The 23,896-nt window shown below is 44.1% G+C and overlaps 1 protein-coding gene across 2 annotated transcripts in view; it reads left to right on the forward strand.

Annotated features, from left to right (window-relative positions):
- DNAJC1 (DnaJ heat shock protein family (Hsp40) member C1) overlaps positions 1-23,085 on the forward strand; it is a 214,157-nt gene extending 191,072 nt beyond the window's left edge. For both annotated transcript variants that reach the window (XM_054725810.1, XM_054725817.1), the window contains 3 exons: positions 18,872-18,920; positions 20,792-21,222; positions 22,892-23,085. In XM_054725810.1, the coding sequence (XP_054581785.1) occupies positions 18,872-18,920; positions 20,792-21,222; positions 22,892-22,960 (549 nt within the window). In that variant the 3' untranslated portion in view covers positions 22,961-23,085. The remainder of the gene's footprint in view (positions 1-18,871; positions 18,921-20,791; positions 21,223-22,891) is intronic.
- Positions 23,086-23,896: the final 811 nt, after the last annotated feature.

Consider the following 23,896-nt stretch of genomic DNA (forward strand, 5'->3'; position numbering starts at 1 on the left):
GGGTGCGGGCGCCTCCCAGGCTGGGACCCCAGGCTGCCGCTGGGAGGGGATCGCTCTGTGGGGGTGCAGGCGCCCCCCAGGCTGCTGCTGGGAGGGGATCACTCCGTGGGGGTACAGGCACTTCCAAGGCTAAGACCCGAGGCTGCAGGTGTGTGTGTGTGGGATCACTCCGTGGGGAGTGAATTTGTTTTTGTTTTTTATAAAGTGTCAGGAAGGCCTCTGGGCAGCATTCCTCCAGGCCGCTTATGCTGCCGGCTCTCCGTGGCAGCCCTCCCTGGGACTGGGGAACTCTGGCAGGGCCATCTTGTGGCTATGGGTGCTGCCATTTTGTCATGGAGTGACGGTTAATTTGCATATTACTCTTTTATTAGATAGGGTGAAGGTTCCATTTTATCTGTATCCTCCCTAACACTTGATTTTTTTCTTGTTACGGTCAAGTTCATTTTTTATTTTTTGCATACGGATATCCAATTGTCTTAAAACCATCTGTTAATAGGCTATTTCTACCATCTAATTGTCTTGGTACTTTTCACAAAAAAGTCAATTGGCCATAATGTAAAGATTTATTTATATACTCTCAATTCTATTCAATTGATCTGTATGCCTATCCTGAAAACACCACACTGTCCAGATTACTATAGCCTTATGGTAAATGTTTAAATTGAACAGTACAAATCTTTCCAAATTTTTTCTTTAACAAAATAATTTGGCTGTCTTTATCAATTTCTATGAAAGATCTCTTTAATGGGGATTGCATTAAATACATAGATCAGCTGGGGAGGCAGAGGATTGCCATCTCAACAATTTTTAGTGTCTAAATCCATGAACATGAAATGCCTCTCCTTTTATTTAGAGCTTCTTTAATTCTTATGTTTGTTGTTTTTAGTATAAGTCTGGAACTTCCTAAACTTCTTAGTATCAGTCTTTTTGAGGCTATTGTGAAGGAACCCTTTTCTTAATTAAACATTCAGATTGTCCATTGCTAATATGTAGAAATACAACAGATTTTTGCATTAGTCTTGTATCCTGTGACTTTGCTAAATGATAATAGTTTAATAGTTCTGTGGGTATAGGACTCCTTAGAGCTGTAATTTTCAGGAGACACATACGTGGAAAATCTAGAGGCATACAAATGTTAGATGATGCCCTAACCGGTTTGGCTCAGTGGATAGAGCGTCAGCCTGCAGACTCAAGGGTCCCAAGTTCGATTCTGGTCAAGAGCATGTACCTTGGTTGCGGGCACATACCCAGTAGGGAGTGTGCAGGAGGCAGCTGATCGATGTTTCTCTCTCATCGATGTTTCTAACTCACTATCCCTCTCCCTTCCTCTCTGTAAAAAATCAATAAAATATATTTTAAAAATGTTAGATGATGTGCGTGAATTTATATAGTGAGCCACTTACATTACATTCTAGAACTGCTGTTTCCCCTTATCCTTGTCATATTGTTGTAACCCAGATTTCAAAAGGACCCTCCTTGCCTCTCAGAGAACTAAGATTAACTGTCCAAGACCACCAATAATTCCACTTCGTGTGAAAGTCTGAACGTCTTCCCAGGACTTATATTCACTCTTCTTCCACCAAATACCTGCATCCTAGTGTTCCCTCTTTGTACAGTACTACACTGAGTTTCTGAGAAAGAATCCACTCATACAAAAGCATTAATGAAGCAATCCTAAACAACTCCCTAGATCAGATGGACTTAATCTACATCTTCAGAATATTTCACCCCAAAACTACAGAATATACATTCTTCTCAAGTGCACATGAGGCATTTTTGAGGATAGACCATATATTGGGACATAGGCAAAGTCTCTTCAAGTTCAAGAATCATTGAATCATATCAAGCATCTTCTCAGATCACAATGGCATAATACTAGAAATAAACTACAATAAAAATTCAAACACTTGGAGGTTAAATAGCATGTTACTAAACAAAGATTGGGTTACCAAAGAGATCAAAGAAGAAATAAAAACATCCTGGAAACAAATGACTATGAAAACACAACAATCCAAAATCTATGGGACACAATGAAAGCAGTCCTGAGAGGGAAGTTCATAGAATTACCAGCCTATCTCAAAAAGTAAATAAATAAATAAGGAAAGAAAAAAGAAAAACTGGTAATAAATTATCTAACTCTACAATTTAACGAATTAGAAAGAGAGCAACAAGAAAAGCCCAGAGTGAGCAGAAAGAAGAAAATAATAAAGATCAGAGTGGAAATAAATGATATAGAGACCAAAAAAATAATAATAATATAAAAGATAAATAAAACCAAGAACTGGTTATTTGAAAGGATACACAAGATTGATGAATCTCTAACCAGGCTCACCACTAAGCAAAGAGAGAGGATGCAAATAAAATCAGAAATGAAAAAGGCAAAATAACAACAGACCCCACAGAAATACAAAGGATTGTATAAAAAAAAAAAATACTGTGGGACAACTATTTCAACAAACTGGTAAACTAGAAAAAATGGACATATTCCTACAAAAATACAACCTTCCAAAACTCAATCAGGAAAAATAAAAAAATCTGAATAGGCCGATAATTATAGAGGAAATCGAAGCAGTCATCAGAAAACTTCCAGCAAACAAAAGCCCTGGGCCATACGGGTTCACAGGGATTTTACCGAACATTCAAGGAAGAACTAAAACCTATCCTCCTCAGACTATTCCAGAAAATTCAAGAGGAAGGAGCACTTCCAAGCTCTTTCTATGAAGCCAGCATTACCTAATCCCAAAACCAGATAAAGACTCTACAAAGAAAGGGAATTACAGGCCAATATTTCTGGTGAACATAGATGCTAAAATCCTAGCAAATAGGATCCAGCATTACATTACAAAGATCATACACCATGACCAAATGGGATTTATTCTGGGGATGCAAGGATGGTACAATATCCGCAAATCAATAAATGTGATATATCACATAAACAAATTGAGAGACAAAAATCACATAATCATATCAATTGATGCAGAAAAAGCATATGACAAAATCCAACATCCTTTCTTGATAAAAACTCAGCAAAGTGGGACTAGAGGGATCATGCCTTACACTGAGTGGCCAGATTATTATGACCACCCCATCAGTACTTCGTTGAGCCACCTTTTGCCTTCAGTACTGCGGTGATTCTTGGCATTGACTCCACAAGATGTTGAAAGGTGATGCGAGGCATCTGACACCATGCCTGATGAATAGCACTGTCCAGTTCTGTGAGATTTGATGGTTGTGGAACCAGCTGCCTGATGGCTCTTTGTCTCACAAATGCTCAATCGGATTGAGATCTGGTGATGGTGGGGGCCACCTAAGCAAGGTAAAGTCATCCTCATGATCTTGAAACCACTCCTGCACAATACAAGCACCGTGGCATGGTGCATTGTCTTGTTGGAAGAAGCCATCTCCATTGGGATACACCATCAACATGATAGGATGAACTTGATCAGCAATGATGCTTAGGTATGTTGTGCTATTCAGATGTTGTTCCACACAAATTAAAGGGCCCAAATCATGCCAGGAGAACATGCCCTAAATCATAACACTGCCCCCACCAGCTTGAAGGGTTGTACTCATGCATGTGGGGTGCATGCTTTCATGCTGTTTCCGCCAAATTCTCACTCTGCCATCTGCATGATGCAACTGGAAACGTGATTCATCGGACCACATGACTTTTTTCCAATGCTCGACTGTCCAATCCTTGTGTTCCTGTGTGAATTGGAGACGTTTTATCTTGGTAACTGCAGACAGCAAAGGTGTTCAAACAGGCCTTCGGCTTCCATATACCATACGATGCAGTTTATGGCTAATTTACCTACAAACGTCAGGTGGTCATAATAATCTGGCCACTCAGTGTATATGACAAACCTACAGCTAACATCATACTCAATGGGCAAAAACTAAAACCATTTCCCCTAAGAACTGGAACAAGACAGGATGCCCACTCTCACCACTCCTGTTTGACATAGTACTGGAAGTGCTAGCCATAGCAATAAGATAAGAAGAAATAAAACTGTCATTATTCTTAGATGACACGACATTGTACGTAGAAAACCCTAAAGACTCCATAAAAAAACTACTAGATTTAATAAATGAATTTGGCAATGTAGCAGGATACAAAATACCGAGAAAACTGTGGCCTTTTTATACACCAATAATGAACTCACAGAAAGAGAAACAATGAAAACAATCCCATGTACCTTTGCACCAAAAAAATTAAGATACCTAGGAATAAACTTAAGTAAGGAGGTAAAAGACCTGTACTCAGAAAACTACAGGACATTGAAAAAAAGCAATAGAGGAAGACATAAACAAATGGAAGAATATATGGTGTTCATGGATTGGTAGAATCAACATCATTAAAATGTCCATACTACCCAAAGCAATCTATAGATTCATTGCAATCCCCATTAAAATACCAACAGCATATTTCACAGGTCTAGAACAAACTCTCCAAAAATTCAATCGGAATAAAAAAAAGACCTTGAATAGCTGCAGCAATCTTGAGAAATAAGAACAAAGTTGGAACAATCACAATACAGGATATCAAGCTATATTACAAAGCCACTGTTCTCAAAATGCCTGGTACTGGCATAAGAACAGACATATAGACCAATGGAACAGAACAGAGAACCCAGAAATCAACCCAAGCCATAATGCTCAATATTTGACAAAGGAGGCAAGAGCATACAGTGGAATCAAGACAGTCTCTTCAATAAATGGTGTTGGGAAAATTGGACAGGTACATGCAAAAAAAATGAAACTAGACCACCAACTTACACCATACACAAAAATAAACTCAAAATGGATAAAGGACTTAAACATAAGACGGGAAACCATAAAAATCTTTTGAAGATAGACATATCTCATAGCAATATCTTTACCAATACATCCCTAGGACAATGGAAACTAAGAAGAAAATAAACAAATGGGACTACATCAAAATAAAAAGCTTCTGTACAGCAAAAGAAACCCATTAACAAAACAAGAAGAAAGCCCACTGCATGGGAGAACATATTTGCCAACGTTATCTCCGATAAGGGCCTAATCTCCAAAATTTATAGGGAACTCAAACATCTTAACAAAAGGAAGATAACCCAATTAAAAAAAATAGGCAGAGGACTTAAATAGACACTTTTTAAAAGTAGATATATAGAAGGTCAAGAGACATGTGAAGACATGCTCAAAGTTGCTAATCATCTGAGAGATGCAAATCAAAACAACAACGAGATACCATCTCACACCTGTCAGAATGGCTATCATCAACAAATCAACAAACAACAAGTGCTGGCGAGGATGTGGAGAAAAAGGAACCCTCGTGCACTGCTGGTGGGAATGCAGACTGGTGCAGCCACTGTGGAAGACAGTATGGAGTTTCCTCAACAAATTAAAAATGGAACTCCCATTTGACCCAGTAAACCCACTTCTAGGAATATATCCCAAGAAATCAGTAATACCAATCAGAAAGGCCATATGCACCCCTATGTTCATAGCAGCACAATTTACAATAGCTAAGATTTGGAAACAGCAAAAGTGCCCATCAGCAGATGAGTGGATTAAAAAATCCTGGTACTTCTACACAATGGAATACTACACTGCTGTAAAAAAGAAAAAACCTCTTACCATTTGCAACAGCATGGATGGACCTGGAGAGCATTATGCTAAGCGAAATAAGCCAGTCAGAGGAAGATAAATATCACATGATCTCACTCATTTGAGGAATATAATGTACAACATAAACTGATGAACAAAAATAGAACCAGAGAAATAAAAGCATCAAATAGACCGTCAAACTTCAGAGAGAAGGTAGGGAGGGTAAGAGATCAACGAAAGGACTTGTATGCATGCATATAAGCATAACCAATGGACATAGACACTAGGGGGGTGAGGGCATGTGCTGGGAGGTGGGGTGGCCAGGGAGAGGTCAATGGGGGGAAAAGGAGACATAATACTATCTACGTACATAAAACCCTAACATTCAAATAGACCAAACGGCAGAATGACTGAACGGCGGAACAACCAAACAACCGGTCATTATGATGTGCGCTGACCACCAGGGGGCGCACGGAACATGGTAGGCGTTGGCAGCAGGCGGCAGAGCACAGAACATGGTGGGCATCAGCCACAGCAGGATGGTGGAGCAGGTGAGCGGGGCACCAGTCGCTGTCATCAGGGCAAGCCTCTGGTGGTTACTGAAAATTCTTTGCTCCTCCGCGCCGCGGTCCCACCTGGCACTCGCACCTGCTGCTGGCACCAGCCCCGCTCGCACCCACTGCTGGTGCCCGAGCCATTGCTCCCACCCGCTGCCAGTGCCTGGTGCCAGCCCTCTTCACTTGGCGCTGTCAGCAAGTGCGACCAGCGGCTGCCGGGTCCTGATGACCCCTCAGGGCTTCTCCCCCTGCTCCTGCGACAGCCCCACTCGCACCCACTGCCAGCACCAAAGCCACCGTTTGCACCCAGTGCCAGCCCCACTCGCACCCGTAGGTGGCACCCAGTGCCAGTCCTGATCTCTCGGCGCTGTCAGCGGGTGCGAGTGGCAGCTGCTGGCCCCGATCACCCCTGAGGGCTTCTCCACCTCCCCCTGCTCCTGAGGGGCGATCAGGGCAGCAGCTGCCGCTCGCACTCACTGAAGGCACCGGCCCCGCTCACACCCACTGCTGGGGCCGGCCCCAATTGCTCTGCGACATCAGTGGGTGCAAGCAGGGCCAGTGCAATCAGCGCGTGGGAGCAGCAGGAGCAGGGCTGCCGGCAGAGAGGGGACTGGGGGATGCGGCTGTAAGGGCCAGGCAGGGATGTGGAGGTTGGGCCGAGACCTGCCCCTGTGCCCACTGCAGCCTTTTGGCCCACAGTTCCTTTCAAGGTGCACGAATTCAGGCATTGGCCCTTAATGTGTAATACTTTAAACAAAGATTTTTTTAAAAAACATTAACAGGCAGGGGTGGATCTACATTAAATGGAACCTGAAGCTCACACTATGAACAACATTCCTAGTGGGTATTTTCTAGGGGGAAGGGAGGAACACCCTCTAACAAGAAACTTAAAAACCGCCGAAGCCGGTTTGGCTCAGTGGATAGAGCGTCGGCCTGCGGACTGAAGGGTCCCAGGTTCGATTCTGGTCAAGGGCATGTACCTTGGTTGCGGGTGCATCCCCAGTAGGGGGTGTGCAAGAGGCAACTGATCAATGTTTCTCTCTCAGCAGTGTTTCTGACTCTCTATCCCTCTCTCTTCCTCTCTGTAAAAAATCAATAAAATACATTTAAAAAAAAAAAAAAAGAAACTTAAAAACCCATACCAGCCTTTACTGTTGCACAGGGCCCTCTTGGTCATGCCATTTCCACTTGCTTTTCTCCTTTATCCTTATCTCCTTTATGGCTTTGTTCCTCCTCCTCTGTCTTCCATTTACCCTCACTTTCTCTCTTTCAGATAACCCTCAACCTATGCTCCAAATTCTTTTATTTGTTCTGCAGAGCAGCTTGCTCCTTCCTCTGAAGCCTAGGTGGCAGCTGGCACCTCGGTCCAGGAGGGCATTGGGAGTATTGAACCTCTACTTGAAACACTTGCCAGACTGTCTCTTCAAAACAAAGACAGCTTTATTTCTCAGAGGGATGGATTCTAGAGCCATCTATTCATGTTTTTCCTGCCTAAAGCCCCCTGTCACAGGCCCTTGTCCTCCTCATGTCTGGTTCAGTTGTCTTCTTCCTCAGAGAGCACAGCTTAAGGAGGAGCAAACAGTAGTGGAGAGAGAGGAGCAAGGTACCCACCTACCCTGCTGGACTCTTGGAATCCTTCACATCGTTAGGGTGACAGCACAGAGACCTGTCCAGCACACACTGGAGAAACTGAAGTACAGAGGTTTTCAGAGGTGCTGGCCGGAGGGGGATGAATTTGAAGTCAGGGATTTAATGTCCCAGGACTCTGCCAGTTAAGCGGCTGTCCTCCTGAGCAGCTTTGTGAGCAGTTTCTCTCCCCTGTGGCCTTTGACTATTTGAACCACAGAAACATTCAGGGTCTGATTAAACTCATTATTGAACATTTGTTCATCTTTAGTGACTCACTCAAGGAAAACATACTTGGCAGGTTACATGAAAACTTTTCTTTATATCTCCCATTTAACATTCTTTTATTTATTTTTTTTCTGGACCCCACTTAGTGTCATGTATTGCTAAGATACTGAGTTTGTATTTTATACTCATTCATCAGAACCCTGTAGCTTTCCCCAAGAAGAGACTATCTATTTTAAGGCTAGATCTAATTTATTAGTTACGATAATGTGCACCTTGAATACTAAGAATGATTTTATTTGTGAGGGAACTGGTTTAACTCAAAGTATCATCTATAGTCTGGTAATAGCATCATACTTTATAGTTAGGACTTCCGTAACTCCTTTTTATGTATAGCTTAGAGATGTAGCAAGTCAATAGACTGGTAACTCTTGAACAGATGCTAATAATTGTCAGTGTAATTTAAAATTGCTTCTTTGTGCTAAAAAATTTGGTAAACCATTTTTTAAAAAGGAAGATGGGTGAATATATTATGTTGGACTGTTAAAATATCTCCCTGATGGACTAACAATATCTGCAGAACTACACTATTATCTGCTAGCAAAAATTATTTTCTCCTAATAAATGGCCATTTAAATCACTGATAAGAGGTAATCAGGAAGTTAATGGAAGTCCCTCTTTTTTAATGGTTAGGATGAACACTATTGTTATTTCTTGTATTTTTTCTATCCAGACAGAGAATCCAGAGAAATTTTTAAAGACATTGAAGAAATAATAAAAATGAACAAAAATGCTTTCTAGCAGTTGGAAACGCTTTTCAGCTGGTTTATTAATGTTCAGGTAACAGAGTGCCATGTTCTTGTTACTCCAGTTTTTGGTTATATGAGTGTTAAATTCAAACAGAAAGTTGGCCAAAATTAAATACAAATGAGTGAAAATAATGAACTTAACAGTTATGTAATTTTTATTTTAAGAGAAACACTTATGATATCAAATCAGTCCGAACTTCAAAAATATGAGTTGAGGTCATTACTAGTAGTCAACATTTATTTTCTGAGTTATCTGAGGATGCCAGGTATATGAGCATACATTTTATATAGATCACAAATGGGAAAATTCTTCCATATATTAAGTGGAAATGTGCCACCATGTAACTAGTCACTGCTCCTAACTCGACTCTATGGAATATAACTTTCATTTTTCTAATTTAACCCTTTGCACTCGCTTGCTTTTTTCTCGATTCCTTTATTCTACTCGGGATTTAATTTTTTAAATACCCCAGATTTTACAAAGCACGGCAGTAGAATAAAAAACTGGAGTTTCTTTTCATACAAACTTATTTATTTGGATTTTTTTATATTTCAAATTATTGATACATTCAAAGAGTATAAAAAGAGCTGCTACCGATGCTAACCGTGTCAAGTCACACTCTACATCCGAGTGCAAAAGGTTAATATTCTGTAAGGAACAAAACTCATTTTAGATTTCTTTTCATTCACTCAACCCTAACCCATATTCCTAGATGAAATCATAGGGTCCCTATGAGTTTTAAAGATAAGATTAGGTATAATTGTATTAAGAAGGAGGATTATAAAGTACTAGAGGCCTGGTGCACGGCATTTGTGCACAACGGGGGCGGGGCGGGGGTGTCCCCTTTCACAGTCTGGAAATGTCCAACTGATGGCTTAAGCTATCATTCGGACATCCTTAGCGCTGCCATGGAGGCGGGCCGCTATGCTCGCCAGCCATCAGCCTGGCTTGTGGCTGAGTGGCACCCCCCCTGTGGGAGCTCACCGACCACCAGGGGGCAGCTCCTGCATTGAGCATCTGCCCCCTGGTGTTCAGTGCGCATCATAGCGCCCGGTCATTCCACCATTTGGTCGATTTGCATATTACCCTTTTATTATATAGGATTTATTATATAGGATTTTCTGCTTTGACTAAGAACATGAAACAAATTTCCCCACAATTCTACAATCCATGTGAGTGTTAATACACATGTAGATCCAATGCTATCCAAAACCCCTATCCAAGCTGGTAGCCCATAATAACTTTCTTTTACTTTGCATTTTTAATAATATGCTGCTGCTGCTATTTCTTGATTTTTAAGTTTTAGACATTATCTTTGGATTCTTAGTTGAAGATGACAAATGATCTTTTTCAGCACCCACAAACACTTCCCATCCCTTTACAATATAGACATAGTACCAATTTTAGCTTAAAAGGTTTAGTACTTACATTTTTATGACTATATAAATATTATTCACAGCCAAGCCACAAGGTATATTATTATAACATTTTCTTTCTTATACAATCTTTTGTTTTTCTTGGTATAATTATCTCTTTCTTGGTTTGCTTGGAGTTTCTAAGAATTAATCACTACTTCTTTTCCTTTTTTCTTTTCTTTTTTTTGGGGGGCGGAGTAGGGGGTCATGGGTAATCCTCACCCCAGGATATTTTTCCAATGATTTTTTTAGAGAGAGTAGAAGAGAGAGGGAAAGACAGAGAGAAACATCAATGCGTGAGAAACACATTGATTGGTTGCCTCCTGCCTGAGCCCGGACCAGGGCCCAGGCCAGGGAGGAGCCTGAAACCAAGGTACGTGCCCTTGACCAGAATTGAACCCGGGACCCTTCAGTCAGCTCTATCCACTGAGCCAAACCAGCCAGGGCAATCACTACTTCTTCAACTGAAGTATTAATTTCTAATTCTCCAACTAAACATAATTTCACACAACAGTTTGATCAGTTCTGCTTTTTTTGTTTTTGTTTTTGTTTTTTTTTTAATTTTCTTGCAGACATTCCTTATGGAGCTTACTGTCCTGCTGCTCCAGTCTGAACTGGAGCTTTCTAGCTCTCCTGCACAAATGGCTGTCCTGGGACTCCTTCATTAGCATCCTAAGGATTCTCTTTCCCTTTCTCCTGTGCTGGATCCCTTGTTTCTTTATCCCATAAGTTCATCTTCTTAGATTCATTCTCATTTCTTATTTTTCTTCTTTTTTTTTTTCCTTTTTAGAGAGAGGAAGGAAGAGGGAGGGAGAGAAACATCCATCAGCTGCCTCCAGCACACCCCTACACTGGGGATCAAGCCTGCAAACTCTGCATGTGCCCCAACTGGGAATTGAACCAGCAACCTTTTGGTGCATGGGAGGATGCTCAACCAACTGAGTCACACTGGACAGGGCTCATTCTCATTTCTTGATGAAACACATCCAGTAGTTTCATGAGAAAAGCTATATGGAAGTTAAAATATAAGCTCTTGCCCATTTAAAAATCCATATTCTACTTTTATAGTTGATTGATGGCCTGGTTTGGTACAGAATTCTGAAAAACATTGCTCTATTGTGTTTAGCTTCTAGTGTTGCTGTTGAGAAGACTTATGACACTCTAGTTCCTCTGTTCTCTGTTTCTGGAAGTTGGTTGTTTTGTCTTGGCTCCTGGTTATCATCTTAGAGACTTCTCTCAAATGTCTGGTGATCCTTGAATATATCCATTCCTACTTAGAAGGAGTACAAAAAAGCTGATTATCTGAATGGATGGAAGTTGTTGACATTGAGTTTCATTGTAGAATAAACAGGTTGGGATCTGGTCTTTCACTGTAGAACTCGCAAATTTCACACATTTGTAGGGACTTTTTCTGGGGCTACTTCGGTTTCTCCAGAAAATATTCCAGGCTTGTGCCTCAGGGGTACCCATTTGGCATTTGGCAGCAAGCATTCTGAGCGCGCCATTTTTGCCCCCAGTTTGGAAGCATCTCCAGGAGGCCCGTAAGAATGGTACAATGTTGTGAGGGGTAGCTTAGAGGAAGCTGAATCCCCAAAAATAGAATGTGAGTTTCCTGACACACACTGTTAAAATATTCAGTGAAGAATCTGGCAATGCCATATTGGCTAATATCTTCCTTATTTTCTAGCAGCTGCACACTGCATCCTCCATGTACATGAGGACAGATCACTGAGCCATATACTCATATCAGGATTCAGTAACCTTTAACCAAGGTAGCTTCCAAACTTTAGTTCTCAGGCTTCTGAAACCCATGTCAACCGTTCTCTCCCTTGCCATGGCACCTACCAGCAGGAGGAGAGGTAGGAGGCAGAGAACTAGCCCATAATATTATTTGTCCAGACACTGAAGAAGAAAAGCCTGAACTCTGAGAGACCTATGTAGGAATACATGCCTTGTCCCAAGAGAAAACTAGGATAAAAGTCCTAAATATAGCTTATCATGAAGTTACATTAAATCAAAGAACATATCTTCTGCAATCATGATATAAAAACAGATTGACTAGCTCTAGCCAGTTTGGCTCAGTGGATAGAGCGTCGGCCAGTGGACTCAGGGGTTCCAGGTTTGATTCCAGTCAAGGGAACACGCCCGTGTTGCGAGCTTGGTACCCAGTAGGGGGCATGCATGAGGCAGCCAATCAATGATTCCCTCTCATCATTGATGTTTCTAGCTCTCTCTTCCTTTCCCTTCCTCTCTGAAATCAATAAAAATATATATTTTTAAAAACAAAACAGCCAAAACCGGTTTGGCTCAGTGCATAGAGCGTCGGTCTGCGGACTGAAATGGCCCAGGTTCGATTCCGGTCAAGGGCATGTACATTGGTTGCGGGCACATCCCCAGTAGGGGGTGTGCAGGAGGGCAGCTCGTCGATGTTTCTCTCTCATTGATGTTTCCAGCTCTCTATCCCTCTCCCTTCCTCTCTGTAAAAAAAATGAATAAAATATTTTTTTTAAGTTATCTTAAAAAAAAAACAAGAATGAGTAGCTGAAAAATTCATTATGGAACATATGAGAAAAATAACACTAAACGTTTCAAAAGTAAATTGGCACCCATGGAATCGAAGTCATCTGCATGTATAGGAGAGACCTAGATTTGGTGATGACCATGCTCACTGAAAGCTGATTTTCCTTCCTGAAGCAGCATGCTGTTATACTCAGAGACTCCCTGGCCATTGAGCTTTATATAAACCATCACTTATTTGGAAACTTCTTAAACTGCTCAGAATCTTAAATGATGTGCTAAAGATCCCAAACTTGCCCCCAAGAGAAATAAGTTGCCATCATCGCCTTATACATGTCTTCTCCTGAGTCAGAAAGTAGCAAAAAGAAGAAAAATTCTCAAGAAAAAAGGATCACTTGCCATTATCATTATTATACCACCATATTATAGAACCAGGAGATGTGTACTTGGCAGTCAGGCTAGAATGTTCTAATAAGTTGTAGAACTTACAACTTATTAGAAATTGGTCAACTTTCCACTTCTATGTGGTCCAACAATTACAATAAAAATACATGTTTGTAAATGTGGGAAATCAGAAGCTTCATATGTTCGTTGCTGGTGTGAATATAAAAAGATGCGTTTACATTGGAAAATAGTATGGCAGTTCCTCAAAATGTTAAACATACATGATTTAGCAATTTTACTACTGGGTATATACCCAAGATAAAGGAGAACAAATGCCCCACACACACACACACACACACACACACACACACAAAATACTTGTACACAAATGCTTATAGCAGCATTATTCATAGTAGCCAAAGATGAAAATAACACAAATGTGTATCAACTGAAGGATAAACAAAATGTGGTATTGCACACAATGGAATATTATTTGGCAATAAAAAAGAATGAAGTACCGTCTGGCTGGTGTAGCTCAGTGGTTGAGCACTGAGCCAGGAACCAAGAGGCCACCGGTTTGATTCCCAGTCAGGACACATGCCTGGGTTGTGGGCTTAATCCCCTGTTTGGGGGGGGGGGGTCATGTAGGAGGCAGTTGATTGATGATGTTTCTCTCATCGATGTTTATATATCTCTATTCAACTCCCCCTCTCTCTCTCTCTAAAAAAATAATAATAAATATTTTTTTAAATATATTTTATTGATTTTTTACAAAGAGGAAGGGAGAGGGATAGAGTTAGAAACATCAATGAGAGAGAAACATCGATCAGCTGCCTCCTGCACACCCCCTACTGGGGATGTGCTCTCAACCAAGATACATGTCCTTGACTGGAATCAAACCTGGGACCTTTCAGTCCGCAGGCCAATGCTCTATCCACTGAGCCAAACGGGTCAGGGCAATAAATATTTAAAAAAAAAAAAAATGAAGTACTGATACATACTACCACTTGAATGAACCTGGAAAACATTACCCTAAATGAAAGAAGCCAAAAATTCAATTGGAATAAAAAAAGACCCCAAATAGCCTCAGCAATCCTGAGAAAGAAGCACAAAGTTGGAGCAATCACAATACCAGGTATCAAGCTGTATTACAAAGCCACTGTTCTCAGAACTGCCTGGTACTGGCACAAGAACAGACATATAGACCAATGGAACAGAACAGAGAACCCAGAAATCAACCCAAGCCATTATGCTCAATTAATATTTGACAAAGGAGGCAAGAGCATACAGTGGAATCAATACAGTCTCTTTAATAAATGGTGCTGGGAAATTTGGACAGATACATGCAAAAAAATGAAACTAGACCACCAACTTACACCATACACAAAAACAAACTCAAAATGGATAAAGGACTTGAATGTAAGACAGGAAACCATAAAAATCCTACAAGAGTCCATAGGCAGCAAAATAGCGGATATATGTCGCAGCAATATCTTTGCAGACACAGCTCCTAGGGCAATGGAGACTAAGGAGAAAATAAACAAATGGGACTACATCAAAATAAAAAGCTTCTGCACAGCAAAAGAAACCATCAACAAAACAACAAGAAAGCCTACTGCATGGGAAAACATATTTGTCAATGATATTTCTGATAAGGGCTTAATCTCCAGAATTTTCAGAGAACTCATACAACTTAACAAAAGGAAGATAAATGATCCAATCAAAAAATGGTCAAAGGATATAGACACTTTTCGAAAGAGGACATACAGAAGGCCGAGAGACATATGAAAACATGCTCAAAGTCACTAATCATTGGAGAGATGCGAATCAAAACGACAATGAGATATCATCTCACACCTGTCAGAATGGCTATCATCAACAAATCAACAAACAACAAATGCTGGCAAGGATGTGGAGAAAAAGGAACCCTCCTGCATTGGTGGTGGGAATGAAGACTGGTGCAGCCACTGTGGAAGACAGTATGAGTTTCCTCAAAAAACTAAAAATGGAACTCCCATTTGATCCAGTAATCCCACTTCTTAGGAATATATCCCAAGAAACCAGAAACACCAGTCAGAAAAGATATATGCACCCCTATGTTCATAGCAGCACAATTTATAATAGCTAAGATTTGGAAACAGCCAAAGTGCCCATCAGCAGATGAGTGGATTAAAAAATGGTGGTACATCTACACAATGGAATACTATGCTGCTGTAAAAAAGAAAGAACTCTTACCATTTGCAACAGCATGGATGGAACTGGAGAGCATTATGCTAAGCGAAATAAGCCAGTCAGGGTAAGATAAGTATTACATGATCTCACTCATTTGTGGAAGATAATGAACAACATAAATTGATGAACAAAAATAGATCCAGAGACAGAGACACATCGTACAGACCGTCAAACCTCAGAGGGAAGGTAGGGGAGGGTGAGGGTAAGGGGGCGAGATCAACCAAAGGACTTGTATGCGTGCATATAAGCATAACCAATGGACACAGACACTAGGGCGGTGAGGGCATGTGCTGAGGGGTGGGAGCAGGCTGGGGGTGGTCAATGGGGGGAAAAGGAGACATGTCACACGTTCAACAATGAAGGAGGGAGGGAGGAAAAAAGGAAGTAGCCACAGAAGTCCACATCTACACTGATAAAAGAGAAACATGCAAATTAACCATCACTCCACTACACCCACCAGCCAATCAGGAGCGAGTATGCAAATTAACCCAGCAAAGATGGTGGTGGCCACAGAGCTGAAGCAAGCAGGAGGCTTGGGTTGCCCCCGGCGATGGAGGAAGCCAAGCTTCCCGCCCACCCTGGCTGGCCCTGGCCTCCGCTCAAGGCTACAAAGTTTCAATTATAAAAGATAAATCCCAAATACCTGCTTCCAGCTGGCCCTGGCCTCCACTCCAGGAGGCGCTGAAAAGAAAAAAGCCCCTTACCCAGGCTTGCCACACCCCCATGGGGTGAGGGTCCCCACTGGGGGGCTTGGCCAGCCTGCAGACAGCCATCAGCCCCTCACCCAGGCTGGCCAGGCACCCCAGTAGGGACCCCCACCTTGAAGGGGGTGTAGCCAGCCTGAAAACAGCCCTCAGCCCCTCACCCAGGCTGGCCATGCCCCTCCAGCGGGACCCTCACCCCATGGGGCATGGCCAGCCTGCAAACCACCACAGGCCCCTCACCCAGGCCATCCCACGCCCCAAGGGAACCCCCACCCTCATCCGGGACACCCTTCAGGGCAAACCAGCCAGCCCCCACCCATGCACCAGGCTTCTATCTATACTAATAAAAGGGTAATATGCTAATTAGATTAGGAGACCTTCCGGATGTTCTTCTGGACAAAGCCATGGTGGCGGGGCCGAGGTAGAGGCGGTTAGAGACCAAGAGGGGAGGGGAGTTGTGGATGATCAGGCCAGGATGGGACGGCAGTTGTGGGTGAACAGACCGGTGGGAGGGGGGACCATTGGGGGTGATCAGACCGGCGGGGCGGGGGGGGCAGTTGGGAGTGAGCAGACCAGCCGGGGGGGGCCAGTTGGGGGCGAGCAGGCCATCAATGGGGGTCAGTTGGGGGTGATCAGGACAGTGGGGGGAGGGGCAATTTGGAGTGAGCAGGCCAGCAGGGGGGCAGTTGGGGGCGAGCACACTGGCACGGGAGGCAGTTGGGGGCGAGCACACTGGCACGGGGGGCAGTTGGGGTGATGAGGCTGGCGGGGGGGCATTTGGGGGTGAGCAGGCTGGCAGTGGGGGGCAATTGGGGGTGAGGAGGCCAGCAGGCAGAGTGGTTAGGGGCAGGCAGGCAGGTGAGTGGTTAGGAGCCAGCAGTCCCGGATTGCGAGAGGGATGTCCGACTGCCGGTTTAGGCCAGATCCCTGTAAACCAGCAGTAGGACATCCTTCGAGGGGTCCCAGATTGGAGAGAGTGCAGGCCGGGCTGAGGGACACACACCCCCCTCCCCCGTGCACAGATTTCGTGCACCGGACCTCTAGTATTATTATATGCTTCTGCTCATATGAAAGCCCAGTATAGGAACCTCTAAAGAGACAGAGCTAGATTAGTGATTGATTAGTTGGGAGTGAGGGGAGGTAGGGTCGGATAAGGTGGGGAGGATGAGCTATGATAGCTAAAACATCAACATGATAAAAATGTTCTAAAATTGGCTATGGTGATGGGTGCACATATTCAAATATACTAAAGCTGAGAAGTTGGGTGTAGTCAGGGGTTTGTTTAGTTTGTGGAGCTAGAAGACCTCCAAGTAAGATTAGTGGCAGTTAAAGGGGAGCCTTGTAGTGTATCAGAAGGGGCACTTGACTTGTTTCCTCATCTGTATGAGATTTGGATTTGAAAGGCAGTATTTACAGGGATTGAGAGCAAAGATTTTGGAGCACGACTTGCCTGATTTCAGCTATTCACTAGCCTTTTAATCTTGGACATATTATTTATTTTCTGTGCTTCAGATTATATAAAATGGGGATAATAATTATATACCTCCCTAATACAACTGCTGTGGGGAATATGCATACGCACACATACCTTATTTAGAACAATGCCTGCTGCATAGTAAGCTTACTGCTATAAAATGGAAGTCCTTTTCATATCTATTATGTTACATGGTCATTTGCTGCCAGCCTGGCATTCCAAAGTAGAGATCTGAACCAGAGATGTAGGCTTATCATTTCCTGTCTAAAGTGTTATTGAAAACATGGTATGAGATACCCAAGAAGAAAATGGAAAGAACATATGAATAGCAAGGACAAGTGTTGAGGAATATTATATTTGGGAACAAGAGGCAGGAGTATATAGAAGGGGCCAATAAAGGAACATTCAGAGATAGAGATGGAGGAGTAGGAGATACTGTCATGAAAGCCAAGTGAAACAGAAAGAAGCTCGAGGGAAGGGAGCCTTTTAGAGTAGAGGCCGCTTGAGCTGAGTGTGAAGGTTTGTAGGACATAGCTGATAGGGAGAAGTTCAAGATGAAAGCAAAGGAAATTAATTGATGAAGCAGTTTTACGATGATTCAAGAAGAAGGAAGATAATTTCTTTGAGTTGGAATAAAAGAAGGGAAAGCTATATTTTAGTACAATCAAATTGAAGTTGGAAGTTGGGGAAGCTCATGTTGGATAACTTCAATTTTTTCCCCATAAACTAGGAAGCAAGGCCATCTGGAGAGAGAGGAAAGAACCATGTTTCTGAGCAAGCTTTAAATATTTTCCCTAATTCTGCCTTTTGTGTGAATGAAAAACATGATCCATGCCAGTTATAATGGGTGATATTTACTGAGCCATTAATATCTTGCTAAGAGCTTTTTTCAAACTTAAAACACCCCTAACAGGCAAATGGTATCAGTATCATATCTACATATTATAGGAGGTATTACATGAAACAAAAAGCACTGGAAATTGCTCAAGGTTATCTAGCTAATAAGAGGTATAACCAAGCCGAAGCCGGTTTGGCTCAGTGGATAGAGCGTCAGCCTGCGGACTGAAAGGTCCCAGGTTCGATTCCGGTCAAGGGCACATACGTTGGTTGCGGGCACATCCCCAGTAGGGGGTGTGCAGGAGGCAGCTGATCGATGATTCTCTCTCATCGATGTTTCTAACTCTCTATCCCTCTCCCTTCCTCTCTGTAAAAAAAATCAATAAAATATATTTTTTTAAAAAAAGAGGTATAACCAAGATCTTATATGAAATACATCATTGACCTATCTCGTAGGTATGTGGAAAGTCATCTTTGCTTTGCTTTTCTATTTTGTAACAGGTGACAACCAAAGCCAAACAACTGAAGGATTCAGTCACCTGCTCCTCAGGTGAGTTAGCATCCACTTCACCCCATTCATCTAAAGCAGTTTCTTCAAAATAAGCCCCTTTTATAACATCTTCTTTGAATCCGATAGTGTAACAGCTTTGACCAATGAACTCTGTTGGCCAAACCTCTGAAAGGTGTCAAATTAGCCCTAGCTGGTTTGGCTCAGTGGGTAGAACATCAGCCTGCAGACTAAAGGGTTCCAGGTTTGATGCTTGTCAAGGGCACGTGCCTGGGATGCAGGCTTGATCCCCAGTGCGAGCACGCAGGAGGCAGCTGATCAATGATTCTCTCTCATCATTGATATTTCTTCCTCTCTCTTCCTCTCTTAAATCAATTAAAATATATTTTAAAAAATAAAAGGCGTCAAATTATAGGAACCAACTAGCCAATTCAGCCGTAAACATATAGTGGGTGCTAAGATGTATGTGGTAAGTTTAAAGAATTATAAAAAACCTCGTTCTCCTCTAGTTCGGGGTCAGGAACGAAGGGGACTCTGTGCAGTGTCCCTACACCGCCCCACCCCACACACCCACACAATGCCCTCAGAAGAGACAACAAGCAGTTTTCCCAAGAATCTATGTTTCTGCAAATGTTTCCTCCAAGACTAACTGGAATTTTGTTATTGTCTCTGTACTGTTTGCCTAGAACCAGGAAGTAAGAAAATGCCTCCTAAACCTTCCAACTTAACCTAAATACAGGTCCCAGGGAGAGTAGTCAGGTGAGCAAACCTGGAGGCGCCCCAAGTCACCCCCAGGAAGGGCTCAGCGTGGGTCTGCAGGCTTTAGGAAAGGGCATTTCCAGATTCCTTTCTACCAGTACGGTTACTGTCTGGGCATGGAGGCAGACATAGGCAGTGAGGTGCTATGTGAAAGAGGCCACCTCCACGACATTCTCCAAAATGTGTTCTGGAAAGGCGGTGTGGTGCAGGCCAGTGAGCAGGCAGATGGGTCCTCCCAGAGCACTGGCGGGGGGGGGGGGAATGTGCAGTTGGATATTTCAGGGCATCTCTGAGGTGACACCTGAGGCTGGGAGGCTGAGTCAGTTTGCCCACTTTCTGCCGGGCGCTGGAATGCACAGGTGTCGATCACGGTGGCACCGGAGTGGCTTTGAGGAAAGAGCAGATCCCACAGGTGCGTGGTCACCTGCAGATGGTGGTGCGGCGTGAGCTTGGCAGGCCCGCTCTAGTTGTGCTCATGGACTGAAGGACAACTCTGGATAGTGAAGAACCGCCTTCCCGACCTCAAAAGGAGGCCTGTGCCCTCCGATCAGTGGGTCCGGGTACACCCACTGTTCCTCAGAGTCAGGTCCCGCTCACCTCTGCTGCCTCCTCAGGCTGACTTTCCTCATCGGTAAAATTAGGACAGATACCTGTCCTCCTAGAGCAGTGGTTCTCAACCTTCCTGATGCCGCGACCCTTCAATACAGTTCCTCATGTTGTGGTGACCCCCAACCATAAAATTATTTTCGTTGCTACTTCATAACTGTAATTTTGCTACTGTTATGAATCGTAATGTAAAAATCTGTGTTTTCCGATGGTCTTAGGTGACCCGGTCACGACCCACAGGTTGAGAACCGCTAGCAGGGTCGCCTAAGACCATGGGAAAACACAGATATTTACATTACGATTCATAACAGCAGCAAAATTACAGTTATGAAGTAGCAACGAAAATAATTTATGGTTGGGGGTCACCACAACATGAGGAACTGTATTGAAGGGTCGCGGCATCAGGAAGGTTGAGAACCGCTGTCCTAGAGCAAAGTGAACACGAAGTGAGATGACATGTGAAATGCCCAGGACAGCGTCTGCCGTGTGCGCGGCCCCTCCCGTCTCCTGACTTGACCCTTTCACCTGTGTGAGTGCCTTTCCCACAGGGACGGTGCGGCTCTCCGAGCTCAAGGCAACAGCTCAGCATGCCAGGCCCGGCAAGGCCGCCGTGGCCCTGCCCGACGACATCATCACGCAGCGGGAAGCCGAGCAGGACAGCGAGCCGGAGCCGGAGGGGCCCGAGGCCGCGGTCCCCGAAGGCCAGCCGAGGAGACGCAAGCCAGCCAGGCTGCCCGAGGCGGCGGCGAAGGCAGAGCCGGAGGAGAAGTTCCGTGGGAAGAGGCAGAAGGACTTCGATATATCAGAACACAACGCATCGAGCGATGAGGAGAGCCAGAGGAAAGAGAGAGGCCGCACTGCCGAGGAGCCGTGGACTCAGAATCAGCAGAAACTTCTGGAATTAGCATTACAGCAATACCCAAAGGGAGCCTCTGACCGCTGGGACAAAATAGCCAAATGCGTGCCGTCTAAGAGTAAGGTGGGTGAGGCGGGGAAGGGAGGAGGCCTCTGCTGGTGTGACCGCCCCGGAGTGGCTGTCCTGGGGGCGTGGGGCCCCCCAGCTCTCCCCGGGCCTGTGCACGCAGCTGACTGGGGAGCGTGAACGGGGTCAGCAGTCCACGTTGGGTCCTTATACAGACCAGGCAGTTTTTCTGAGAAAATTCCAGGCCCGGAACATAAACGTCACCCTCGGCCGCCCTGCCGGCCCCTGGAGCGTTTGCTTTCCCTGGTGGCAGCTCCCTCTGAGCAGAGTGAGGAGGTTTCTCAAACCCACGGCCCCCCGAGCTCCACGACGAGCCTTTAGCCAAGGGCATGTGTGGCCCCAGCTCTGCACATGGCTCTGGACTGGGCAGGAGCAGCAGCTGACCCGAGGCCCTGGCGGCACGTTTGCATGTGGGGTCCGTGCGAGAATGACGTTTAGGGTTCGGCTTACCCTCTGTAGCCTTGACTTTTATAATAGACTTTCCTCCCCATTTAGTATCTGCTTCAGTACATCTGCAGGTAGTCCTCAGATAAAAACTCAGGCGGGAAGATGGTGTCCCTGGGGAACGCCAGCCGCCGTGCACCCCCCCCCCCCCCCCCCCCCCGCCTGTGCCCTCTGCTCGGCGGCCGGGGAGTTCCTCTCCGTGTGGTCTTTCCTACTCGGCCTCCAGGGTTCTCTCCTCGCGGCCATGCTCTTCTGTCTGAGGCGCCAGGAACACTGAGAAATCAAAAGAACCCATCTCTCTGCCTTCTGTCCTTTTCCTCAGTAGCCTCTGGACACATTGATGTTCATTTACATTCGTATTTTTTTAATTGAAATTCTATGTTGGACAATCTAGCTTGTGGCCATGAATGGCCCCATGTGTACTGGTCTAGTTATCTATCACCTACTTTAAAATGAGGAGTCAAGATTTCCCAGGGAGAAAAATAAAACCATTATCAGTTGATCTATTTGAGAAACACAGACTCCCCCGCCTCTCCAACTGCTTTGCCAGAAGTAATTATTTTCCCTAAATTTCTCCATCATCTGTCAGGACACAGGCATTTGCATATGTGATGAACTGACATTGGTGTAAAAGGAAGGAGAGGGAATTGGATTCCTTAGGACACCCAGAACCTCACCGCCTTGGGGTTTGGAAACCTTCCTGTCCTGCAGAAGCTAGAGCCGGTCCGGGAAAGGCCGCCGGGCTCACCTCTGTGCAGTGCCTCCATGAGGGGCCGGAGCGGGAGGTCCACGCAGCCTCGGGGGAGAGGCAGGCCCGAAGGAGAATATCCTGGATGCCTGGCCTCACGTGTTTTGGTTTGTCTGAAGTGACGTGTTGTGATGAAATAGTGAAATGTTAAACATGATCGCTATAGTTAGCAAAGTGAAAGTCATGGTCGCAATGACAGTAGGCCTCACAGACAGCTGCCACTGGCCCCTCTCCTAGCGATTCGCACACGCCCTGAGCCAGCTGGCCGCCTCCTTGCACCTGTCTAACCGTATCTTCCTGTGACCAGCTGGACTCCCCTGGCAAATTCTAGGCAGGTCCTGTGCAAAGTGAGTGGACATGAGACTGTCTCATTATCACTGGGCACAGCCGACAAGCAGGCTTACCCAGGACGTAATTGTTTCACCTCTCTGGTTTGTGGAAGTAATTGTTTCACCTCTCTTTTTCTTCCTACAGGAAGACTGTATCGCTAGATACAAGTTGCTGGTTGAACTGGTCCAAAAGAAAAAACAAGCTAAAAGTTGAATATTCTGGAAGATGATGTTCACCTTCATTTTCCAAAATGAGTATTTTAAAACTCTTATGCAGAAATTTGCATTTTGTACCTCAGCATTCTATGAATCATGTGCCTTAATAAAAAAATAATAAGTTTAAAATAAATCTTGTGCTCTACTGTTTCAACAAATTCTGAGTTAAAGGAGAAAAAGAATTGGGGTATTTTACCGCTTATTCTCTCATTACTACCAACCTTACTTCAATGGGGAACAAACTAATAGTGCCTTCCAGCGATCAGACAAATACATGATTTTGAAGGAACAGATAAGTAGACCAGCGATTTTCAACATTTTTCACCTCATAGCACATAAACATTACTAAAACTCTGCAGCAAACCAAAATATATATATTACATTATTTGCCGATCTGACAAAAAAAAAGGTATTGTGTTGGCTGTTGCCATTTTCTTACTTGACAGTCTAAGGGAAAGAGGTCAGTGCCCCTGACTACATAGCCAGGTGTTGCCCTGGCCGGTCTGGCTCAGTGGATAGAGCGTCAGCCTGCGGACTGAAGGGTCCCAGGTTCAGTTCCAGTCAAGGGCACATGCCCGGGTTGTGGGCTCGATCCCCAGCAAGGGGCGTGCAGGAGGCAGCCTATCAATGATTCTCTCTCATCATTGATGTTTCTAATGTTTCTATCTCTCTCCCTCTCCCTTCCTCTCTGAAATCAATAAAAATATATTTTAAAAATCACTATTTTGTCCTATTAATTTTTAAAAAATATGTATTGATTTTTAGATAGAGAGGAAGGGAGAGGGAGAGAGAGATAGAAACATTGATGAGAAAGACACATCTATTGGCTACCTCCTACACACCCCCTACTGGGGATCGAATCCGTAACCCGGATATGTGCCCTGACCAGGAATTGAACCCAGGACCTCAATCCACTGAGCCATACCAGCCGGGC

The sequence above is a fragment of the Eptesicus fuscus genome, chromosome 2, assembly GCF_027574615.1.
Source record: "Eptesicus fuscus isolate TK198812 chromosome 2, DD_ASM_mEF_20220401, whole genome shotgun sequence".
Taxonomy (NCBI): domain Eukaryota; kingdom Metazoa; phylum Chordata; class Mammalia; order Chiroptera; family Vespertilionidae; genus Eptesicus; species Eptesicus fuscus.